This window comes from Cryptotermes secundus, unplaced genomic scaffold, assembly GCF_002891405.2.
Source record: "Cryptotermes secundus unplaced genomic scaffold, Csec_1.0 scaffold793, whole genome shotgun sequence".
NCBI lineage: Eukaryota > Metazoa > Arthropoda > Insecta > Blattodea > Kalotermitidae > Cryptotermes > Cryptotermes secundus.
The window spans coordinates 560,203-583,535 of record NW_019722435.1 but is presented as its reverse complement, the minus strand read 5'-3'; the positions used below and the strand labels follow the sequence as shown (position 1 = coordinate 583,535).

Sequence of the window (23,333 nt, the reverse complement as noted above, 5' to 3'; positions counted from 1 at the left end):
AATAGATGTTTTGCTCTTGGATTCACATTACTTCTCCGTGAAGTGAGAAACGCATTAATGGTGTGTCTGGTCTGTTCTTAGTCTACTTAAGGAAGCTTTCAATTGTTCAGTCAATATAACGTCAGTGATAGAATGAGCAGTGAATAATAAATTTGAAAGGACGTGAAAGGGAACGGCCATGACCTAATTTAAAGTACTATGCAGGCATAGAGATAAAGTTACGGGAGGTTGGAGAAAACTGCATAATGAGGAGCTTCATAACTTGTACTCTTCTCCAAGTAATTAGAATGTAATTAGAATGATGAAGTCAAGGAGGATGAGGTGGGCAGGTCATGTAGCACGAATGGGGGAGACGAGGAATGCGTATAGGATATTGGTGGGTGGACAATATTAAAATGGATCTTAGAGAGACAGGATGGGATGGTATTGATTGGACTGATCTGGCTCAGGATAGGGACCAGTGGAGGGCTCTAGTGAACACGGTAATGAACCTTCGGGTTCCATAAAATGCTAGAAAATTCTTGAGTAGCTGCAGAATTGGCGGCTCCTCCAGAAGGGCTAGTTCCATGAGTAAGTAAGTACGTATGCAGGCATCTGCCTGGAAGGAGAAACACCATGAAAGCCGTTTACGAGCCGAAGCCTGAACCCGAGAACTCCCGAAGAATAATAAGAAATGCTAACCACTCGAACGCAGTGCTCGGTGATGGTGCATCGTTTCAGAACTGTCCTACATAGTAATGCACTCAATCACGTTTCAGTATTATCCTCCCATCTACGTCTGGTCTCGCAAGTTGTCTCTTAGCATCCGGTTTTCCGACAGAAATTCTGTATGCATTTCTTGTATCTACAGTAAGACCTACGTTCCCCGTCCATTTCGTCGTCCTTGACTTGATCACCCTGGCAAAACTACAACTGAAAAGTTGTAACTTCACATTTAAAAGTAAATTTATATTATTAATTTAATAAATGTTTCGTCGATTATTATTTTAATAGTAAATAATAAAATATAAATATTAATCGATTAACAGACCTCAATAAAATCCTTTCTTCACAAGCTGTTTCCCATTATTCGGTAAACAGATCTACATAAGCTGCGAAGAGCATGGCTTATTTCCGTCACAATGTTTTAAATATGTTATTTGGGCAGTTATTAAGAGTGAAATAAAATGAAACGGTCCAAGGTCCGCAGGAATTTCGCGTAATATAGTTTGAAGCGCCTGCCGACGGGCGTGGAGGGGGGGGGNGGGGGGGGGGAGAAACAAACTAGAAACATAACGGTGACCCACTCGGTTCCCCCTCCCGGAAGCATTTTGTTATTGGTCATACATTTATTCGTAAATTTCTCATCTTGGAAAGCACATCTGCGATTTTCTTTCGAATATGGCCGTTATATATTTGGACACTTCCCTCCTTGCATATCCCTGGACAGTTTGTCTCACAGAAGAGCGCATTTGTGAACCCATGCTGAGCCTGCTTTGTGTTCAGATGGCCGAGGCCCCCGTCAGCCTCATGAACTTGTCTCTCATGTGGATTGAATCGGCGTACTCTGAGCTAGATTTCAGGAAAAGCAATAACAGAATACTCCACCGTTTATGAAACCCGTATTCACAAAATCCTGTCAATGGACCTCATCCTGGGACTGTTGAATTAGTTCACACCTCGCACCCTACTTCCCTAAAATCAATTTTTAATATTATCCTACCATCTACATCTAGGTCTCCCAAGTGGTCTCTTACATCTACGTTTCCGATTAAAATTCTACATGCATTTCTCATCTTTCCTGCGCGTGCCACATGCCCCGCCCATCCCATCCTTTTTGATTTGAGCAATCTAATAATACTTGGTGAAAAGCACGTTATAATTTTAAAAAATTCTCATGCAATTTCGTCATCTTCCTGCAACATTCCTTCTATATACTTGTATATAGAACAGTTATGTAAGCGTGAGACATATCATTGCATTCCGCAATTTCAGGTTACCATAGCACACAACTGTGGAGCGTTAACACGTCGCATGAACATAAATTATGTGGTGGGTCACCAACGGGAGAATGTTAGTTTCTCTCTTTCACTATATCGTATCTGTTACTAATATATTGATGCGAATATGTGAAGTGTAGTATATTTGTACTATATAAATAAGATGGTTTACGACTGACTACTTATGCATGTTATTCGTGGGAGGTGGCGTTGGACGTCGGCCTCGATGCATCATTCATTCGGTAACATATAGGACCGGACTAAAATATGGGAAAAGCAGGGCAATTTAATGGCACAAAAGCTTATACATGTACTCGTCTAACAAATGAAAGATATACAACAGTTCTGGAACAGACAAATAGACACTATAGTGTCGACATTTGTTTTATTAGCTGTTGGTGGTAATGCCACATTTTTCGATCCTTTTCTTTGGTCATCTTCAGGCGTACAAGAATACTGGTACTAGTTCTTGAATTGTGTTATTAATCAATACGGATTCATATTGTGTTTGTATGAATTGTTATGCTAGCATATACACTTTAATTTAAATGCCGTTCACATGGATATGTAGCCATCACGAAGTCCTAAATAGGATTTATAAGTTATAAATACCTTAATCGCTATTTTAATTATAATTTAAATTTTAATTGTTATCTTGTTAGTGTCAAATTTTAACGGCAAGTTTTAAACTATATGTTAACTACATTTAAATTAAATAAAAATTCATACAAACATAATATGAATCCATATTGATTAATAAAGCAAATTAAGAACTAGTGCCAGTTTTCTTGAACACCTGAAGATGACCCAGGAAACGGGTTGAAACAAGCAGTGTTACCACCAACAGATAATAAAACAAATGTTGACACTGTAGTGTATATTTGTCTCTTTCAGAACTATTGTCAAGTCGACTGTCCCATTATGTATCTTTCGTATGACACACAACATAATGCATACCATAAAAGTTGCATAACGAATGACGAAAATTCCCGCTGAATTCTCTGCTGGTTTAGAGTAACAGAAAGTTGAGTTCGTAATATAACAGCGGTAAGTACAGTTCATTTAGACCGACATCGTTCTGTTGAAATGCAACAACTCTACGAACAAGGGTGAGTCATACCTTGTGCAGGAAACCTTCCTGAAGAAAGTCCTATGCGTTTGCGTGTCCTACCGGCGTATGAATACTGAAGTATGTTGAAAATTTAGTAATCTAGTAACTTTCTAATGATGACGTAATAGCCTACGTGACACTAACTATGACAAACTCTCGTTTCCATGGTATATAGGGCACATGAATCTGGCTTATGTTCGTTGTACTATCAGCAACTCCATCTGCCAGCGTACTGAGTGTTAGCAGTTCTGCCTTATGTACGGGAGGTATGAATCCGAGACCGGCTGTTCTGTCTAGGGTTTCATATGATTTTCCTCAGTCCCTAAGTGCTTCCTTCCATGTCATTACTAATTTATTATTCATTACCATACTAATTCGACGTTATTACTAATATCACTGACGTAAAATTACATTATTAACTGCAAACATAGTGAGGAACATTCGGGGTTTATGAGAGGTGGGGAATTTATAGACTAGCTAAGCGATTATTATTTCTTCAAAAATGTCTCTGGTCCATGGAGTTAATTAGTTACAGATTCGCACAACTTTCTCATAAACAGGCAACCAAAGCAACATACAGTAATATGTAAATATAATTATAGAGGTTTCAGTAACCTACCAGAAAGGCCGCGCCATAGCTCAAGCGGTTAGTCGCTGGCTTCCCACCGCGGCGGCCAGAGTTCGATCCCGGGTCTGGTCAAGTGGGATTTGTGGTGGACAAAGTGGCGGTGGGGCCACTTCGGTTTCTCCTGCCAATCTTCATTCCACCAGTTGCTCCACAGTCACCCTCACCTATCATCTGGGGCTGGTACAATAGGCCAGAAGTTGCCGCAGTACAAGGGACTTACGAGTAGTCCCACCCCACTAGCAATAAAAAAAAATACCATAAAACTGTAAATACGTAAACGTGTGTTCGTTAAGGTAAGGTAAAGTTGTCCCTGCGCTTAACTAGTTGACGACGACCCCATGACGATGTGTGGGGAAGTGGAAGTATGTGTCTATGGCTCTGCAGTCCTTTTCTTGGACCTTGGCCGCTTTTTCGAATTCTTAATCCTATACACAGTCGGTAAGACTCCTTGACCGGGGGATCAGCCAGTCGCAAGGCCGCTACCCACATATAGGACAACACAAACACAGAATAAATGCGACACAATACAGACATTCATCTCTTGAGTGAGATTCGAACCCACGATCCCAGCGTTCAAGTGAGTGAAGACAGTTTATGCCTTAGACCGCGCGGACACCGTGATCGGCGGAGTGGATGTATAGATCCACGTCTTCTTGACCTCGTCACTTGGAGGTGAGTGGCCAGCTTCACGCCCCGGCCACTTTACACCCCAGTGAAAGAGCCCCTGGTACCCATTGGATAGGAGGCTGGTGGGCCTCAGAGCCGGTCTGGACAACGTGGAGAAAATTCTTGACCATACCGGGACTAGAACTCCGACTCCTCGGTCACCCAGCCCATAGACAGTCGCTATACCGACTGAGGCATCCCGGCTGGGTTCCACGAAACTGAATCAATTTTCCATAGGTTCTTTCCAGTAACGTAACTACAGTCTGATGTAAGGGGGTATGGGTTAACCAGTCAGCGGAAAACAGCGTAGGAATGATTCAGTCCTTGCCACTCTGAAGTCAGAATTGTGAACCTAATTTTGACATGTTTATAAGAATTATAAACGCACTGTGCAATTAGGAGACCGTGCTACACGTCTACAGGCCAATGTAATTTCCAGCCTACCAATAATCTTCGGGCTCAGTATTTCTTACTTTCTCATGTATAAGACAGGCGAGCGCTGGAGATCTTTTTGTTGTACGAGTACATGCCAAGAAGTCAAAGAACCATAACTCTGGCAATCGAAATGTTATGTAATGCTGTAACTCTTCATCATTTTGACATCAACAAGAAACAAATATTTAAACACTGTGCCTAAAGTAATCACTTCAGAATCGAGGTTTGTACATCCCTCGATTAGCGCCATTCTCTCTGAAGTAGAACTAAGTAGGTAACTCCAAGGATCTGTATTCTTCGTGAGAAGCTAACAGTTGCTCAGCTAATCTTAGAAATTTCCTGCCTTCTTTGGAACTTGAATGTTTACTACCACATCCACAAGATATGGACCCTATCCTAGGCCAAACAAATCCAGTCTACACCCTCCCATCCTAATTTTTAAAATTCAGAATGCATTTCTCATATTTCTCCTGCATGCTACATGTCTGAGCATCCGAATAATACTTGATGAGGAGTTAATGATAATATGTTCCTCGTTACGTAATTTTCTCCACCATCCTCCTATCACTTCCCCTTTCGTCCAAATGTTTTTCATAAGAGATGAAGTTTCACACCTATACAAAATAAGAGGTAAATTTACAGTTTTCCATAACTAATTTTACCTTTATGTTTTTAGATATTTTTTTTCAATGGCTCTTCCAGCCCATTCAGGGCCCTGGCCTCTTATTAAGTTCCGTATCGTTTTTCACAGACGGCAGGACTCCTTGAAAGATTGATCAGCCCGTCGCAAGGCTGATACTGAAACAGAGGACAAGACAGACACAGAATAATCGCACACCAAACATCCATGCCTTAAGTGTGATTCGAACCCACAATCCTAGGGCCCGAGCGAGTGAAGACAGTTCATGTCTTACGACAGCGCGGCTCTTGTGACCGGCTATGTTTTTAGATAGCAGAGGCGAAAACAGAATATTCTGAAGTGAATTATAGCATCACCCAAACTTAACCTGCTCTTCACTTCTTCGTGAATATAATTTTCATCTGTTACCGTCACTTCCAGACATCCGCTCTTTATTTCTGCAACAATGTGTACTCATTCCGCGAATCACAGGGCTAGTTCAAGGGGCTTGGTGTCGTTCTCTCTCATTCCGTTCGTTTCGGACAACTCTTTTTATTTTCTCAGCAAATCTTGACAAATGCTAATTAAATTCAGTGTAGCTCTTCAGGCACTACCGCCATCAGACGCTCATTCTGGCGGTTCCGTCTTAAACTTCGTCGCCGCCATAGTAGGGAAATTATATTAACTTCAATGAGTATCTGAAGCATGTAAAGACACAATTAGAAGCTGAAATCCCGCCTCCCTTCCCAGGGTAAAACATGATAGGGGATGTTAGATACGAGGTTCCCGCAGCGATAGCTTCGAAGGACCGTGCTGCCTCCATTCTCAGGGCGTTACAACCCAGAAGATAGTGTTCTACGATAGGTGTTTAGAAACTGGTCGCTGAAGCGAATATTTATACCTAAGATGGACTGAACAGGAGTATGGGTAAAGGACAATCACAGTTGCCGTGCGGTCTAAGACATGAACTGTCTGCGCCCTCTCGAACACTGCAATCGTGGGTTTGAATCCCACTACAGGCATGGACGTCTGTGTGCGTTTATCCGGTGTTTGTGTTGTTCTGTGTGTAAGTAGCGCTCTTGTGAGAGGCTGATCCCCCGTCCAAGGAGTCATACTGACTGTGTATAGGGTTGAGAAACTGAAAAACGGCCAAGGTCCACAAGGGCTGTAAACCCATAGCTAGATAGTGTGGGTAAAGTTACGTTAGGTTAAGTAAAAGCGAAGTTGTTCCTGTGCTTAACTAATTAAGCACCATTCCACGAAGACGTATGGGAGAATATAGTCATGTATTCTTGACTTCGACACAACATGGACGTCAGCTTCGTGCCCCGGCCGTCTTACCTCCTGGAATGGAGTCGTCAGTACTCACTGGATAGGCTGGGTGGGCGCCAGACCCGATCAACAGGCAGTCCCTTGGCCCTGCCGGAAATCAAGCCCCGATTCCGCGGCCGTCCGGCCCGTAGCGCGTCACATAACGAGCTGCTTCTTAATTTGTACTATTCACTATATATTACTGCGGTGATCAAATTAAGATAAGACGGACAGAACATGTAGTATGAATGGGCGAGATGAGAAATGTATTCAAAATTTTAGTCGGAAAACTAAAGGGAAGAAACTAGGCAAGTCTAGACGAAGATTGGGGGGGGGCAGTACTAAAATGCACCTTAAAGAACACGGAGGGGACGTATGGACAGGACTAAACTGGTTTAAGATAGGGACCAGTGGAGGTCTCTTATAAACAAAAGCTAAGCTGTAGTTGTGCTCAATTAAGGACCACACAATGAGGACGACGGAATGGAGGTACAGCTCCATATATTCTTAATCTTTGTATTAGACGGAGGTGAGTGATGAGCATCGCACGGCAGCTCCTTTGTGCGTAATTTAGGTGTTAACGTTTCCCTGTGCTTGCAGAACACAAGTAACGTTACGGGATAAGTAGGTCTATTCCATTCATATTTCGGAACTAAATCAACTTAGCTTACTCCATTATACTGCAGAAGCGTTTTAGTTCTTCTGAACTATAATGAGTGCATACAAATTGTGAGGCAGGAAATGCACGGATAATAGAACAACGGGGCCGAAATGCGTCTGCAGTATAAAGTGGTAAAGAAGTCAGGAGACGTACCTACGCATACCAATAAATTGGGAGACTTCAGTCTCGTGCCTTCGCGCTTTTGGCACAATGAAAGCTATTTCCCTCATGGCCACAGATGCCAAACATCTAAACACAGCTTTCATAGGTAGTATGAAAAAGTCAGAGGTGTGTATTGCCTGCCGTTACACGCGTTATTTTTACCCTACTTTCACCTTTCTTTTAACAGTAAGTTCCGAGATGAAATAATCGCTTACTTTCCTTTGATATGACGCGCACCGCATAGAAGACGAACCGTCCAACGCGTGTATTCGTTACCGCGGAAACGTGTTTACCGAGCCGTTGCCTAGCAACGATGAGAGAAGCACAGACTAATACATAGGCAGCAAGGTGATGTTATAAGCCTTTTATTTTTTTCAAAATAAGTAAAGTAGGCTAATAAAAGTAGGTTTGTGAGATCACCTTTATGTCTGTGTGTGTCCGTATGTGTATCCCCTATTGGTGCTAGGGAACGGCTCGATAAACACGTTCTCGCTTCAACGAATGCACATGCAACAGAAAAAGAATTCTTCCCAGCACCTGTTCCCATGCAATGATGATAAACTGTAATCAGCATTGCAGTGAAAGTGGGTGGGATTTGAACTTCCCTGAAATTCTTGCAGAAACTAATCAAAACCGCTGAAAACGCAAATGTGTAGCCAGACTTCTGTGGCTTGAGACGTAAAACATCCTACTATGTTGAGCTGCATTTGCAGAGGTTGTTTAATTTCATAACCAAATCACATCTGTTAATTATACAGAACCTGAACTGTCGTTTCGACTTCGGTGAATGCAAGGGAACAGTGTTTGAACAGATTCGTATGTAAGATTTGTGGTTTTCACGGCGGTGACTATGAAGAAGGCAGTCTTCTGGGCTGTGGCATCGTGTAGATATTGTGTTAACCGACGTTTCGGAGGAAGGAATCGCCTCAATCTTCAGGGTAGAAGAAAAAAGGAGAAAATCCGCGAGCGATGAACCAGCGTGAGCAGGTCTATTGGCACCTGATCACGCTGGTTTATTGCTCGCGGATTTTCTTTTTTATTCTACCCTGAAGATGGAGGCGATATGTTCCTCCGAAACGTCGGTTAACACAATATCTACACGATGCCACGGCCCAGAAGACTGCCTTCTTCAGAACTGATTCGGTTTTATTGTCACTGAACACTGTTCAAATTCAGCAGCCTCATGTCTGCCCATTTCCCTGAGAAACGTAAGCAAGGAACGTTGAAACAGAAGACAAAAGAGTGGTTCAAGGCTCCAAAATAATTGTAACTGATAAATAAAAACAACGTGTAACATCAGACCGATGTATTGGTAAATTCACCCACTCTACACACACACACAATATGAAAACAATGAATTCGGTGGGTATAAATGTTGATGGCAAGAAAACATATTTAGCATTTTAAAATAACTCCATTCGAAATAACAAGAATTTACTGCATTTTGTATTTAAGTTAATTATATATATATGTGTGCAATATATGTTTAATTTCTATCTAAACTTTCTCGAAAATGCCTCGTTTGTCGTGAGAATTATGGACGGGTAATCCGTAAATAAATAAGAAATAAGAAATCAGTCATCTGAAGTGTACTTTTCATCTAGACATATAGAATTCAGTCTTAACTGACGACTATTAAAATGCACTTACTGCAAACATATCAAACCTGCGAAACTCGATGCTGCAAAACAGACAATGACTCTTACTTTTAGAAATTCATTATTTTGACGTAAGCTGAAAATGACTACTGAAAATTTTAATGACTGTCTTGGAAGATATAACTGAAACACAATCAATTACATTATCAGTGCTTAGTTCTGTCAACCGAGCTCTGATGAACTTATTGCCTTCTTAACTGGACTTAGAAAGCGCATCTTATCCAACCATAAAACGTGTTTTGATATGTTTACAGTATTGAATAATTTTTTCTTAACTTGATACTGAGGTAGTTAATTGCACTGTGGCGCATATGCTATTTTCTTTGTGAATACTGAACATTCATATTTCTTTTGGAAAATATAAAAGTAAAAAGTTCCTTAAATCTTACATATAAAACAAAATTATCACCTGAATACTCACAAATGCATTTCATGCTTACAATTGGTACCATGAATTTGCAAGAACACAATGAAACTGTAACAGACCGACAGACTATCTTTGGAAACTTTAAAAACCGATATTACAGTTTAAACCATTCAGCCGCGTGTGTTAACAATATATTTATGTAGGAACTTCTAACCCATTTTTAAGATCACCGTTCCACGCAACTTTCACTCACTCAGTTACAAAGAAATCAGTTCTGTTGCTAGATTCAAACACCAATTCTCAAGTTCAAAGCTTGTCAGGTTGACAGCTTGAAGGTCTCTCAGACGCGACGTCAAAATTTCAGCCTCTTCTTCGCCGATTTTACTGGATATCTGCCGCCAGATCTTTTTTGATCCATGGCAACAGCAGTTTCCTGACTCCCTCGATGTCCTTCTGAGCTTCTCGGGGTTTACATTTTCCTTGGTTACCCCTTGATGGCTGTCCTTTTTTGAGTTCGAATTGAAGCACACTTCAACGCCATTCACAATGAGTTCATTACGCGTGCCTACAGTTTCACCCTGATGTGCATCTTCTTGCTTTGATGGAGATGGATTTGTTGTACCGCTTGGTTCTACACCACACTTCCCATCGAGCCCATTCGTCGTCATTTTCTTCACCTTTCCACCATTTCCGGTGTACACCACTCGTCCGATGCCTTTGGAAACTGTCCCCACTTCAACCAAACCGCGATTTCCAGTATAACCGATATAGCCCCTGTTCTCAATCACTTGCAAGTGTCCCTTGTTGCCCGTGATCACAATCTGCCCTTCGTTCCGGGTGACGGTTACAAAACAACTATTACCAACAACTCTCAATACTCCGCTGTTAATAAACAAGTCGATTTTCTTTCCGTTACCAACGAAAGTTTGCAACACGCCGTCACACACGTCCGCCATAACTAACTGAGCCAGCAGCACACTTGTGTTGAAGACGGTCTCTGTCTGTCTAGTGACGAAGGTCGGGCTGACTTATTGCAATCGACCGCGCTTGCCCAGGATACGTTCTGGCGCTGCTCCTGTGGTTCCCCGACAGGAACACCCGCGTGAAGCACTCGTCTGTATCGCCACTGTGATAGCAGCAAGCGCGAGGAGATGGAAAAAAAATCCTTCCGGAGAGGAAAGTCCCTCATGAAGAATAGCTTAACATAGTTTACTTAACGCACGGAAACTGGAGGTTAGAATTGTTGATAAGCATTTTATGTGGAAACGGAATCACGCAGTATTCGTGTTTGCGCTCGAAACCGTTTTCAGCTTACGAAATATGAACACTGCCGACCAATGTAGGACAACTTGACCAAGCCTTGACAAAATACATCCCCCCCCCACACACACACACACACACACACACATAAGGCCAAATGCACGTAAAGTTGTTGGTGTTGGCTAAATTTCGTGGAATTACAAACGCCCTGTGAGTCGAAATGTAAACCATTGTACGGCCGAACTTCCAGCTATCGGAAGGTGAAACCGAACTCTATGCCCTTTTAGTGGACAAGGCGAATATGACGTAAGTTTCCAGATGCTCTGTCGCTTACTCTGTCGCTCTGTCATTCGTTGGACCATTTTCTCTGCCGCCCGAATCCCGATGAGGTGAATATTTTCAATTTACCTAATCCTTCCAGCCGCACTATGGCCCTGGGGTTGACTAAGCCTCTAACAGAAATGAGTACCAGGAATATTCTTGGGGCTAAAGGGCGGCCGGCGAATAAGACTGACAACCTTACCGCTATCTGTGAGCCGATTGTCTAGAAAATGTGAGAACCTCAACATCGCACAACCCTATGAGCCTCCACGGCCTGTTACAGGGATAGCTTTACTTTTTTACTTTTTTGTTATTGCTAGTGGGGTTAGACTAAGTCCCTTGTACTGCGGCCACTTCTGGCCTATTGTACCAGCCCCAGATGATAGGTGAGGGTGATTGTGGAGCAACTGGTGGAATGAAGATTGGCAGGGGAAACCGAAGTACTCGGAGAAAACCTGCCCAAGCGCCACTTTGTCCACCACAAATCCCACTTGACCAGACCCGGGATCGAACCCGGGCCGCCGCGGGGGGAAGCCAGCGAAATCCGAAAAGAAAGAAGAGGTCACTTGGGAGAACTAGATGTAGATGGGAAACTGATATTAAAGTTGATCTTAAATAAAGAGTGTGCAAGAGTGTGAACTGGACCAATCTGACCAGACCCACGAAGGGTTCCAGTAGCGTGCTCTTGTCAACACGGCGATGAATATTCTGGTTCCATTTAAGAGAACGAATTTCTTCAGCAGCTGAGTGACAATCAGCTTCTCAAGAAGGATTTTGCTGCATGGTGTTAGTTACATTCTCCAACCCCCCAAAACCTAACTTTTTCAGCATTACCACGTACGTAGGGCCATTCAAATCCAGCCCTTCCTGGCATTTTGCAGGATAAAATTAATGATGTTGGTGACTGTGGTGATGATGATGACAGAACGACGGCAATGATGATTATATGATGATTATGAATATTACTGACCCTGTATTAGGCCCTACAGTTTTTGTGCTGTAACTTGAAATCATGTTCTGTGACCATCTGAAGTAGCGCTGAAGAAAACTCCGAAATATCATGGACAAAGTATTTTATCGAAGAATATCGTAAAATAAAAGCTACAAAGATAGCTCCGAAATTTCAGAACTTAATATTCCACTTGTAACATTACTAGTGTGGAGGTTTATAATCTAGACTTAAAGATGGAATTAATTACAGAAGGGCTAGTCAATTCAAAAGAAACTTGCCAAGATATTTACTTTCGCCCTACTTTCAACATTACATATTCTTCGGAATTTCAGAATATAATTAAATAGGCCTACTGTATGTTCATTTGATTAAACCGCCTTCGCCGATCAACTGCTTCCCCGATATATACAGACATCTCTGAAAAGAGTAGTTCAGAAAACTACCTTGATTATATATCATTTTTCTTCAGTACTTCCAAGCACATATAATAATAATAATAAATTACAACGTCGCTGCTTCTTGCTAGTCTCCAACCTAAAATCCACAGCAACAGCACGAAACACTGATCTTTGGAAACAGCCTGTATCCCGGTTTTGCCCAGGAACCTGATAAGTGACGTAAAGACTGCACACGACATTTTGATAATTTCAAGTACATAACCTCTCTGCGCGCCTATCTACGAGTAAGCGGCCACGTATAATAAAAAAAAACCGGTTTGGAAGTCGATTACAAAACTCAAGGTCACAGAAATGATAAGCGTTATCAGGCAAACGGGGGCGCGCCACAGCAGTTCCCACAAACATTTAAACCTTCAAGCAATTCGAGAAAACCCCATGTTTATACAAGATATCGCGTACATTATCAACGCCGAAGCTTAGGGACGGCATCTTTAAACTTGGTCTTATCTGTTTTGTATGAATGTAATTAAGTAGATTCTAATTTGGCCGCGCCATAGCTCAAGCGGTGAGTCGCTGGCTTCCCACCGCGGCGGCCCGGGTTCAATCCCTGGTCTGGTCAAGTGGGATTTGTGGTCAACAAAGTGGCGCTGGGGCGGGTTTTATCCGAGTACTTCGGCTTCCCCAGCTAATCTTCATTCCACCAAATTCCCCATCATCATAATCACCCGGGACAGGCTACAATAGGCCAATCAGTGGCCGCCGTGCCGAGTGCACCCAGTTGGACTCCCCCCCCCAAGTAGATTTTAAAGGGTTCCGACGATGGTGGATGACACACAGAATTACTGGGGGTTGGGACTTTTTCTATCGTCCGGAATTTTAGGTAACAGAGGACACGACGTTTCGGAAACTGGGTCTGTTTCCGTCTTCAGGTGAGAAAGGAAGACACCTACTCAGTTGGGCTCCTTAGAAAGAGCTCTTCTCAATCACTGGTCCTTTCTCACCTGAAGACGGAAACAGATCCAGTTTCCGAAACGTCGTGTCCTCTATTACCTAAAGTTCCGGACGATAGAAAAAGTCCCAAACCCCAGTACTTCTGCTCGTCTGAATGCAATTACTAGTTTTACTAGAGAATCCGCTGCTGATCACAGCGGCCGCGCGGTCTAAGGCATGAACTGTCTTCCCCTGCTCAAACACTGGGATCGTGAATTCGAATCCCACTCGAGGCATGGATGTCTATGTGCGTTTATTCTGTGTTTGTGTTGTTCTGTGTGTAGGTAGCGGCCTTGCGACGGGCTCATCCTCCATCCAAGTAATCCCACAGACTGTGAAGATATAAAAAAAAAGGCCAAGGTCCAACCTGTAGAGCCATAGACAGAAAAACCAGTGTATGTATCACAGAACTTCAGCTTGTTACACATCAGGTCCTCTGGCATGTACCCATTGAGAATGGACTTTTAAAATAATGAAGCCGCTACTTTTTCATTCAAGTAGCTCCTCAGTTATCATCACGAGGCAGAGTGGACCCCATTCCAGACCCACTATTTCTCAGAAAATCTGGTAGCGCCGGGAATCGAACCCAAACCTCTGGATCTGTAGGTAGGAACTCTGACCACTAGACAATTGAAGATCATATACGAAATTGCTACAAAGGCTCAACCGACTATGGGGAGACAGAGGACTCTGCTTATTTGCTCCTTTGCACCAAACTGCAAAAATTATTGTTCTTCATTTCTTATTATCCGCCTTCGCGTCCTCCTTCAGTTCGTGGCATAGGTCGACGTTATGTAAGTCTAAGTCACTGACAACGTAGTTACGTGAAAAGAATTCATGGGACAGGTAATCAGGTCTGCTCACACTTCACACTCACTCCATTTTTCAAGGTCATCTTCGGTCTCTGTCCCATTTTAGTTGTTTTTTCCCCCCTTGGCACTATAGCCCCAGTGGGCCTAGGCCTACCTCCATGAACTTCTCCGTTCACTTCGGTTTTTCTAGATCTTACACATTCGGTAGGACTCCTTGGGCGGGTGATCAGCTCGTCGCAAGGCCTCTACCTGTATACAAACACAGAAAAACGCGCACACACAAACTAAACATCCATGCCCTGAGTGGGATTCGAACCCACGATCCCGGTTTCCAAGCGAGCGAAGTCAGTACATGCCTTAGACCGCTGCGCTACCGTGACCGGCGCCATTTTAGTTTATGCTGTACAATATGTTTTGGTATTCCTTCATCGTCAGTTTAATCCAAACGGTCGTATTATATTTGTTTCTCTTGTTTTAGCTGCCCAAAACATTATTCTAATCGAAATAATCAAATTAAGGGGAGGCAATACACAGTTCAGATGTTCACTATGTTGCTACTTGCCTCATGGTGGGTTCTTGTTTGGCCTATTCTTCGACTCTGAAGATGGAGGCGATATGTTCCTCCGAAATGTCAGTTGATTTCAACAGATTACACGGTGCTATCTCCCAGAAGATATGACTCACTCCAGCATTCGACGCTGCATAATCTGAGTTACTAAATGCTCCGTTAAGTAAACCGAAATACATAACATGTCAATAACATGCAAACGTAAAAAAAGTAAGTAAAGCTATCCCTGTAACAGGCCGTGGAGGTCCAGAGGGTTGTGAGATGTTGAGGTCCCACATTTTCTAGACAGTCGGTTCATAGATGGCGGCAAGGTTGTCAGCCTTACACGCCGGCCGCCCTTTACTCCCAAGAATATTCCTGGTACTCATTTCTGTTAGAGGCTGAGTCGACCCCAGGGCCATAGTGCGGCTGGAAAGATTTGGTAAATTGAAAAAATCCAATTACCTAATAGGGATTCGATCTCGCGACCTTCCGGCTTGCAGCATAGTGCCTCAACCAACTACGCTTTCATGATTTTATTTAGAGTGGAGGAAATTAACAAAGATCGATGAACATATGTATAATATAATAAGCAAGGAGCAGGGATGGCGTAGTCGGTACAGCGACTGGCTTCGGACTGGACAACCGCGGGGTCGGAGTTCGAGTCCCAGTAGGGTCAAGAATTTTCTCTCCTCCAAATCGTCCAGACCAGCTCTGGGGCCCACCCAGCGTCCTATCCAATGGGTACCGAGGGCTCTTTCCCCCGGGGTAAAGCGGCAGGGCCGTGAAGCGNAAGTAAAGCTATCCCTGTAACAGGCCGTGGAGGTCCAGAGGGTTGTGAGATGTTGAGGTCCCACATTTTCTAGACAGTCGGTTCATAGATGGCGGCAAGGTTGTCAGCCTTACACGCCGGCCGCCCTTTACTCCCAAGAATATTCCTGGTACTCATTTCTGTTAGAGGCTGAGTCGACCCCAGGGCCATAGTGCGGCTGGAAAGATTTGGTAAATTGAAAAAATCCAATTACCTAATAGGGATTCGATCTCGCGACCTTCCGGCTTGCAGCATAGTGCCTCAACCAACTACGCTTTCATGATTTTATTTAGAGTGGAGGAAATTAACAAAGATCGATGAACATATGTATAATATAATAAGCAAGGAGCAGGGATGGCGTAGTCGGTACAGCGACTGGCTTCGGACTGGACAACCGCGGGGTCGGAGTTCGAGTCCCAGTAGGGTCAAGAATTTTCTCTCCTCCAAATCGTCCAGACCAGCTCTGGGGCCCACCCAGCGTCCTATCCAATGGGTACCGAGGGCTCTTTCCCCCGGGGTAAAGCGGCAGGGCCGTGAAGCGGACCACTCACCTCCAGCTAGTACCGAGGTCAAGAAAATGTGGATCTATACATCCACACCCCCATACGCCTTCACAGCGTAGTGTTTAATTAGTTAAGCACAGTGAACAACGTTACTTTTAACGTAATAAGCAAGAGGTACATCAGTACACTCTGTGCGCCATGGACTGACCAGTGCTTCTCATTTGTATTCAGCACGAGTTTGTTTCGAATTTCGGCTGGTATGCCATGTACATCACTGAGGTTTTTCATTATTTCTCCCAGTCCCTCCAGGCAAATTCCAGGACAGTACCTTAAATTAAGCCACGGCCACTTCCTTCCACATCCTTCCCCTTTCATTATTCATTGTCATCAGACCATTAGACGCTATAGAGTCAGAGTCACCGAAAGTATTGTTAAAAAATTACAAATGATCAAATAAACAGACCCTAATTCTCGGACTGAAAACCCTTCAGATGTATCCGACCGATATATTTGTTTCTCTTTGCATGCGGAGATGGAATCACTAAACTCTAAGCTCTTCACTTCTGTCCATGATCGTTAAAACATGGGCTGTTTTCATGTCAGTAAGACACACAACTACAGGAACAAAGGAATACTAACAAACTGCGGGTCAAGGCTACATACTTTTCTGCCTGTACATCGCATTCGATGAATCTGAAGTGTTTACGGAATTCCCCTATTTCGCGCTTACCACCAATTGCATGTCCTTCTAAGTAACTAGGTCAGGGTCTCCCTACTTTACCACATGCAATCCCAGAAATCGTTACGATAAAAGTCACGACACCTAATAGGGAAGATATGGGGCACACTTCACCAAGTGCTTAACATATTTTGTATCAAATTCACTATTTACGTAAAGTCACATCAGCTGGTCGATCATGAAGAGATTTGGATTTGAAAGTAACAGACACAGCTTATCTTAATGTATTATGACCAATGAACCATGTTCTACCTGACAGCGAGGGAGCAAATGTTGCACATTCATAGTCAAGTTATGTTATTATTGTCACGGTAATGACTGTGCTATATTTTTGTTGGTATTGTTTACTGTTATGAACTATACTCTTATTCTGGAGATGCCAATTTTATTGCTTAAGTTATGCTCAAAGCTTGGACACCCCTGTCCATAAGGGGGGCACTAGGGACATAAGAAGGAGCAAGGGTTAAATGCAGCGATTGTCCCTCCAAACCGTAAAACGGTAAAGAGCGGAGGAGCTAACTACTCCGCTTGATTAAACTGAGACAAACACAGAACAGTAGAGGTGACAGACCTAGGTTTGACATGCGAACCTGGAGCAGTTAACGTCATCGACTCAATAAAACAACCAAAGAGAACAAAACAGAATTCTACTTGTGCGCCACAAGATACATAACTAACATGGCGGTTCAGTGGCTCAGAATACACGTAGTTTTAAACGAAACCGAACCTCATCTTCTGAGATATAACGTTGTGTACTCCACTGAAGATCAACTGACGTTTCGGATGAACACGTCACATCCATCTTCAGGGTCGAAGAATAAGCCAAGCAATACATTGTGTAAAGATGTAAAAACGGATTCTGGTTTCAGTCTTTGCTTCTTGTGCTTCAGAAGCTCCACTTGCTATCTGCTTCATGGACGCTTCTTCTTTCGTTTATTCCTCGACCCTGTAAATGAAGGCGACTGGTTCCCAGAAACTCCGGCTGACTTTCAAATGTCCCAGAACCACTGCTATGAGAACCTCAAATCCTACTTGTTTCGGGGATGTCCCTGAATTCATGCGTGTCGTAGCGTACTCGAAGTAACAAGGACCTGAAGTCCATCACGTGTTACGACTGTTCTACCCATGACAAGTACTACTGGAAAAGCATTTTTCTTACACACGAGTTTGGTAGTTGAACGGCGACATAAACGCGGTACTGCCATAAGAAAAGGGTGTGTTAACAACGCGAATACAACACTGTGAACACCATCACACGAAAACTCTGATTCATTACAGTTGAGAGCTGAGAGAATGGTAAAATATGATAGGAATCCCCGAAGCTTTGTCTTATCCCGAGCAGTGTGTCGAACCCGGATCCACATGATAAAAGGTTTGTGCCCACGTAACAGATCTAAATGCACGCATAGCCTTCAGGAACATCTGTGACTATTATAGGTTCTTAAACGTACTGCGCCCTGAGCAAACACGGACTGCACCTCCCTCCCACAAAACATTTTTTTTTATTGCTAGTGGGGTGGGACTAAGTCCCTTGTACTGCGGCCACTTCTGGCCTATTGTACCAGCCCCAGATGATAGGTGAGGGTGATTGTGGAGCGATTGGTGGAATAAAGATTGGCAGGGGAAACCGAAGTACTCGGAGAAAACCTGCCCCAGCGCCACTTTGTCCACCACAAATCCCACTTGACCAGACCCCGAGATCGAACCCGGGCTGCCGTGGTGGGAAGCCAGCGACTAACCGCTTGAGCTATGGCGCGGCCAGACAAGACACTAACACACTTCAATTATTATCGAACTATCTAAGATGGCTCAATCGTTACTTCTCCATGGCAATAACGAAAACGTCTGGATGCATTAACGTCGTTCAGTTGTTCGTACCTCAGCAGGCGTATCTGGTTGTTTCGCTACAAAATTCAAAGTGCATTCTTGTCGGCAGTTAANGGGAAACCGAAGTACTCGGAGAAAACCTGCCCCAGCGCCACTTTGTCCACCACAAATCCCACTTGACCAGACCCCGAGATCGAACCCGGGCCGCCGTAGTGGGAAGCCAGCGACTAACCGCTTGAGCTATGGCGCGGCCAGACAAGACACTAACACACTTCAATTATTATCGAACTATCTAACATGGCTCAATCGTTACTTCTCCATGGCAATAACGACGTTCAGTTGTTCGTACCTCGGCAGGCGTATCTGCTTGTTTCGCTACAATTATGGACAAAATTCAAAGTGCATTCTTGTCGGCAGTTAAATAGTAATTTATTAATAGTAGCATTGGTCTGTTTTGCTAAATAAGTCTCATATGAACATCGCAAGCAGTTCGTTGAGGCATCATGCTACAAGCCGGAAGGTCGCGGGTTCGATTCCCGATGAGGCCATTGGAGTTTTATCAATTGACTTAATCTTTCCAGCCGCATTATGACCCTGGGGTTTACTCAGCCTCTAACAGAAATGAGTACCAGGAATTAATGAAATAATTTTCCTGGGAGTAAAGCGCGTCCGGCGCGTAAGGATGACAACCTCACAGCCATCTGTGAGCCGATTATCTAGAAAACGTGGGAGTCCCGACGTCTCACAATTTTATGGACCTCCATGGTCTGTTACAAGGTTNTACAAGCCGGAAGGTCGCGGGTTCGATTCCCGATGAGGCCATTGGAGTTTTATCAATTGACTTAATCTTTCCAGCCGCACTATGACCCTGGGGTTTACTCAGCCTCTAATAGAAATGAATACCAGGAATCTTCCTGAGGGCTAAAGGATGGCCGGCTTGTAAGGCTGACAGCCTCACAGCCATCTGTGAGCCGACTGTCTAGAAAACGTGGAAGTCTCGACGTCTCACAATTTTATGGACCTCCATGGTCTGTTACAGGGATACCTTTACCTCTTTTATTTGGTAAAACAATTCAAAGCCGTTCACAGTGGCCGCGCGTTCTGAGGCATGAACCGTCTTCGCCCGCTCGAACACTGAGGTCGTGGTTTCGAATCCCACTCGAGGCATGAATGTCTTTGTGCGTTTATTCTGTGTTTTGTGTTGTTCTGTGTGTAGGTAGCGGCCTTACGACGGGCTGATCCCCCGTCCAAGGCGTCTTATCAACTGTGTATAGGATTAAGGAAGTGAAAAAAACGGCCAAGGTCTAAAGGGCTGTTGTGCCATAGAGTGAGAAGAAATACTACAATTCAACAGACAGGATATCACAGGGTATCTAATTTAAGAGAAGGCCGACTTCCGTAAGCTGCTAATGGCCAGCTCGGAATCCGCTGCGCTGCTAGGGCAGCTAACGGAAACCGCTCTACTCTTCTGTCGTATTTACAAACAAATAAACAAAATCCGTGGCCTGTTGTCCTCAAGCGAACTATACCGACCAAGCGACCGCAGCTTGTCGGCGAAGTTAGTGCCAACTTTAGCGGATAGAGGGTGTCGCGTGGTTAGCGCAACGGATTCCCAAGGCCGTTAATCTCGGTTTTCTAGACCGGAGCCGCTATTTCCTTGAAATAGCTCCTCAATTATCCTCAAGAGGATGAGTACGACTTGTAAGCCATATGGCATGAACCGTAGTGACCAGATGTCCACTTCTTCCCGGACATGTCCTCTTTTCATGGGCAATTTTTCATGTCCGTGCTCTTTTCTGTTAAACTGATAACATGACCTCTTTTTCTAAATTTAATTCTTACATACCGTCACGTGATACTTAAAAACCTTCAATAATATCTTCTCGTTTCATAAAAACTGTAAGTTCACGAACGCGTATTTTTGGATTTCCTGTAAAGGACGTAACAATCCAAATTTGTTATTTGTTTTTGAAATCGCAGACGCTGCAAGCGGTATGCCTGAAATACTGCCACGTGACTATGGACCTGAACCCGCAACAGTGCTACGGCTGAGAGTGTCGTGTTACAATTATCGCCACTAATTTATTTTTGCCTTCCCTGTCTGCCTGCATTTTGTAATATCACAGCTTCCAGGCCAGAGAAGGAAGCCCATTAATCGCTGTGTTTGTGCCTGCCTATCACAAGTTCTGTACTGTAAATGTAAGTGCGGTTTTGCAGTTTTCGACAAATTCGTGTGGTATTTTCTTATTGTTCGAGGACAGGTATAAATTTGTATGTTCTCTTACCATTAATATGCCAAAGAGAAAGTGTAAATTCAACCGTGAACTTAAAAAAATCTTTTATTTCAAAGATGGGAGAAAATGAAACAATGTATTACATGCAAAAAAATTCACGTCTGTACAAAGCAAGGGCAGTTACGATTTGGAACTACATGTCAGCAGTGCGAAGCACGCGCACACACACAGATCCAGATTTGTCATAATGTCCCAAAGGTCAGTGAACTTTCTTATCAAATAAAATTCAGAAACAGGAGAACGGACAAGAGAAACTGAAGGGGCATTGTCATTGCATGCACTAAAACATTACATAGGTGAAAATTACAGCTTGCACTGTGTCCTATTTTTTCACTCATAAAATTTATCTGTCTGCGGCTTTACAGCCCTTTTGTTGGACCTTGGCCGCTTTTTCAGTTTCTTAATCTTTTTACACAGTCCGTAGCACTCCTTGGACGCGGATCAACCCTTCGCAGGGCCGTTACTTGCACACAGGACAGCACAAACGCAGAATAAACGCACACAGACATCTATGCCTCAAGTTGGATTCGAACTCACGACCCCAGTGTTTGAGCGAGAGAAAACAGTTCATGCCTCACACCGCAGGCTAGTGTGATCGGCACTCATAAAACCTGATCACCCTGCTGTTCTGTCTTGTTACGTGCCCTCAGATATCCAAAGAAGTCCATCGATTACTATGCTGAAGTTTAATATTGTATTGTGGGGGGTGTGTGATGAAAATTATTTTCCGAATTCATTTTCCGCCGCCCTGTGCAAAGGTATGTGTTGCATTGCCGGTCTGGCCGACCTTGCACTTAAGGAATCCACGCACTAATATAGCCGTCTATGGAACAGAATGCACACCCCACAGTAACCAGTAACCAGTAACCAGTTACCTGTCCTTGCGCTGATCACGTTGCCGGATGGTGTCCATCTGCCTTGAAGTAGTTCGTAGTACTCTTACAATGACGTCAGCAAGGTTGTTCCTCTTTTTCAACGACTCTGAAAAAAAAAATAACAAGAGTGGCATTAGCGTCCAAGGCTAACAGAATGATGGTTGGAAAGGATTCCCCTTTCGCTCTGTGCATACAGCCATCTTCCCCCCCCCCTCCCCCGTTTATGTAACAAAGAACTGCGCACTCACGGAGCAAATTAAACTTTTAACGACGTCGGTAATGACATACAACCTTTTTTATTTGTTGACACTGGATTTCTTAACTGACCTCGAAGCTCTGTCCACAAAAATGAATTAATATCCCAGTTTCTAAGTACGAAACAAAGACCCCGCACTACATACCCCAGACGACAGAACGCCTTACGAGCACCTCTGTGCGAACCGCTGATCCTACCATGCATTTTAAATCGCTGTCTTTAACACTACTACTTTTAAGACACCACGAAATCCAGCGGCAGCAGGATGGTAATTAACGTTCCAAGTATCATCATCATCACAGCACCACGGATCAGGTTAAGCTCGGAGCTTATTCTCAATAAGCATCTGTCCACTTCCTTTAATGTTCTATCTTAAATGAACTGACATAATATTTTAAAGAATTATGTGAATACAGACAACCTGTTCTACAAGCATCACAGAAGATCAGATTCGAAGGGCCACCAAACAGTGAGAAAGAGCGAACTGTTTTTTTTTCCATTTCTCTTTTTTATATATTGAACCACTGGAAAATTTTTAAGATAGAAATTACAACTGCGTTTTAGAAAATTCGAAACTTCCATAATCTGGAAATCTTAGAAATGTCAACGGATAAGCTATGATGAGTCGTTGAGATGTTTTGTTGTTGTTGTTTTATTTGAACTGACTGTACCAAAGCACTGATGACAGCGCTTGATGCCGAAACGCGTGTGCAGATGTAAAAGGAACCAGCATTTTTACGTATTGTTAATTTTATGAAAAATTAAACTGTTACACTTTAGGGGAGAAGGGGCTCTCGGAGTGCTACTGCTTCTTCCGCCTTCCATTCAGCTGATTTTTGTACTTTTCAATTTTATCACCTGTGTTAAATGGGATGAACTTCCGTATAACCAGCCAAGTAACGGGCCACAGATGGCCGCGCCACAGCTCAAGCGGTTAGTCGCTGGCTTCCCACCGCGGCGGCCCGGGTTCGATCCCGGGTCTGGTCAAGTGGGATTTGTGGTGGACAAAGTGGCGCTGGGGCAGGCTTTCTCCCAATACTTCGGTTCCCCTGCCAATCTTCACTCCACCAAATTCTCCATCATCATAATCAGGCGGGGCAGGCTACAATAGGCCAATCAGTGGCCGCCATGCCGAGTGGAACCAGTCGGAC

General features: G+C 43.6%; 1 protein-coding gene and 1 long non-coding RNA gene across 5 annotated transcripts in view; both read right to left on the bottom strand.

Annotated features, from left to right (window-relative positions):
• The window catches only part of LOC111861489, a 234,559-nt gene that overhangs the window by 25,220 nt on the left and 186,006 nt on the right, over positions 1-23,333 (bottom strand). For 3 of the 4 annotated variants that reach the window (XR_002842247.2, XR_004512690.1, XR_004512689.1), the window contains one exon: positions 21,927-22,032. This is a non-coding gene — a long non-coding RNA (uncharacterized LOC111861489). Of the gene's footprint in view, positions 1-3,099; positions 3,153-21,926; positions 22,033-23,333 lie in introns of those variants that run through there. The other variant, XR_002842248.2, reaches the window with a different exon arrangement.
• LOC117282083 lies at positions 8,864-10,662 on the bottom strand. The gene has a single exon (XM_033750347.1). The coding sequence runs from the start codon at positions 10,551-10,553 to the stop codon at positions 9,855-9,857; it is 699 nt and encodes a 232-aa protein (XP_033606238.1). The 5' UTR covers positions 10,554-10,662; the 3' UTR covers positions 8,864-9,854.

Excerpts from the sequence above, each read along its gene's own strand:
- LOC117282083 (XM_033750347.1), bottom strand. The coding sequence starts at position 10,553 with ATGGCGGACGTGTGTGACGGCGTGTTGCAAACTTTCGTTGGTAACGGA.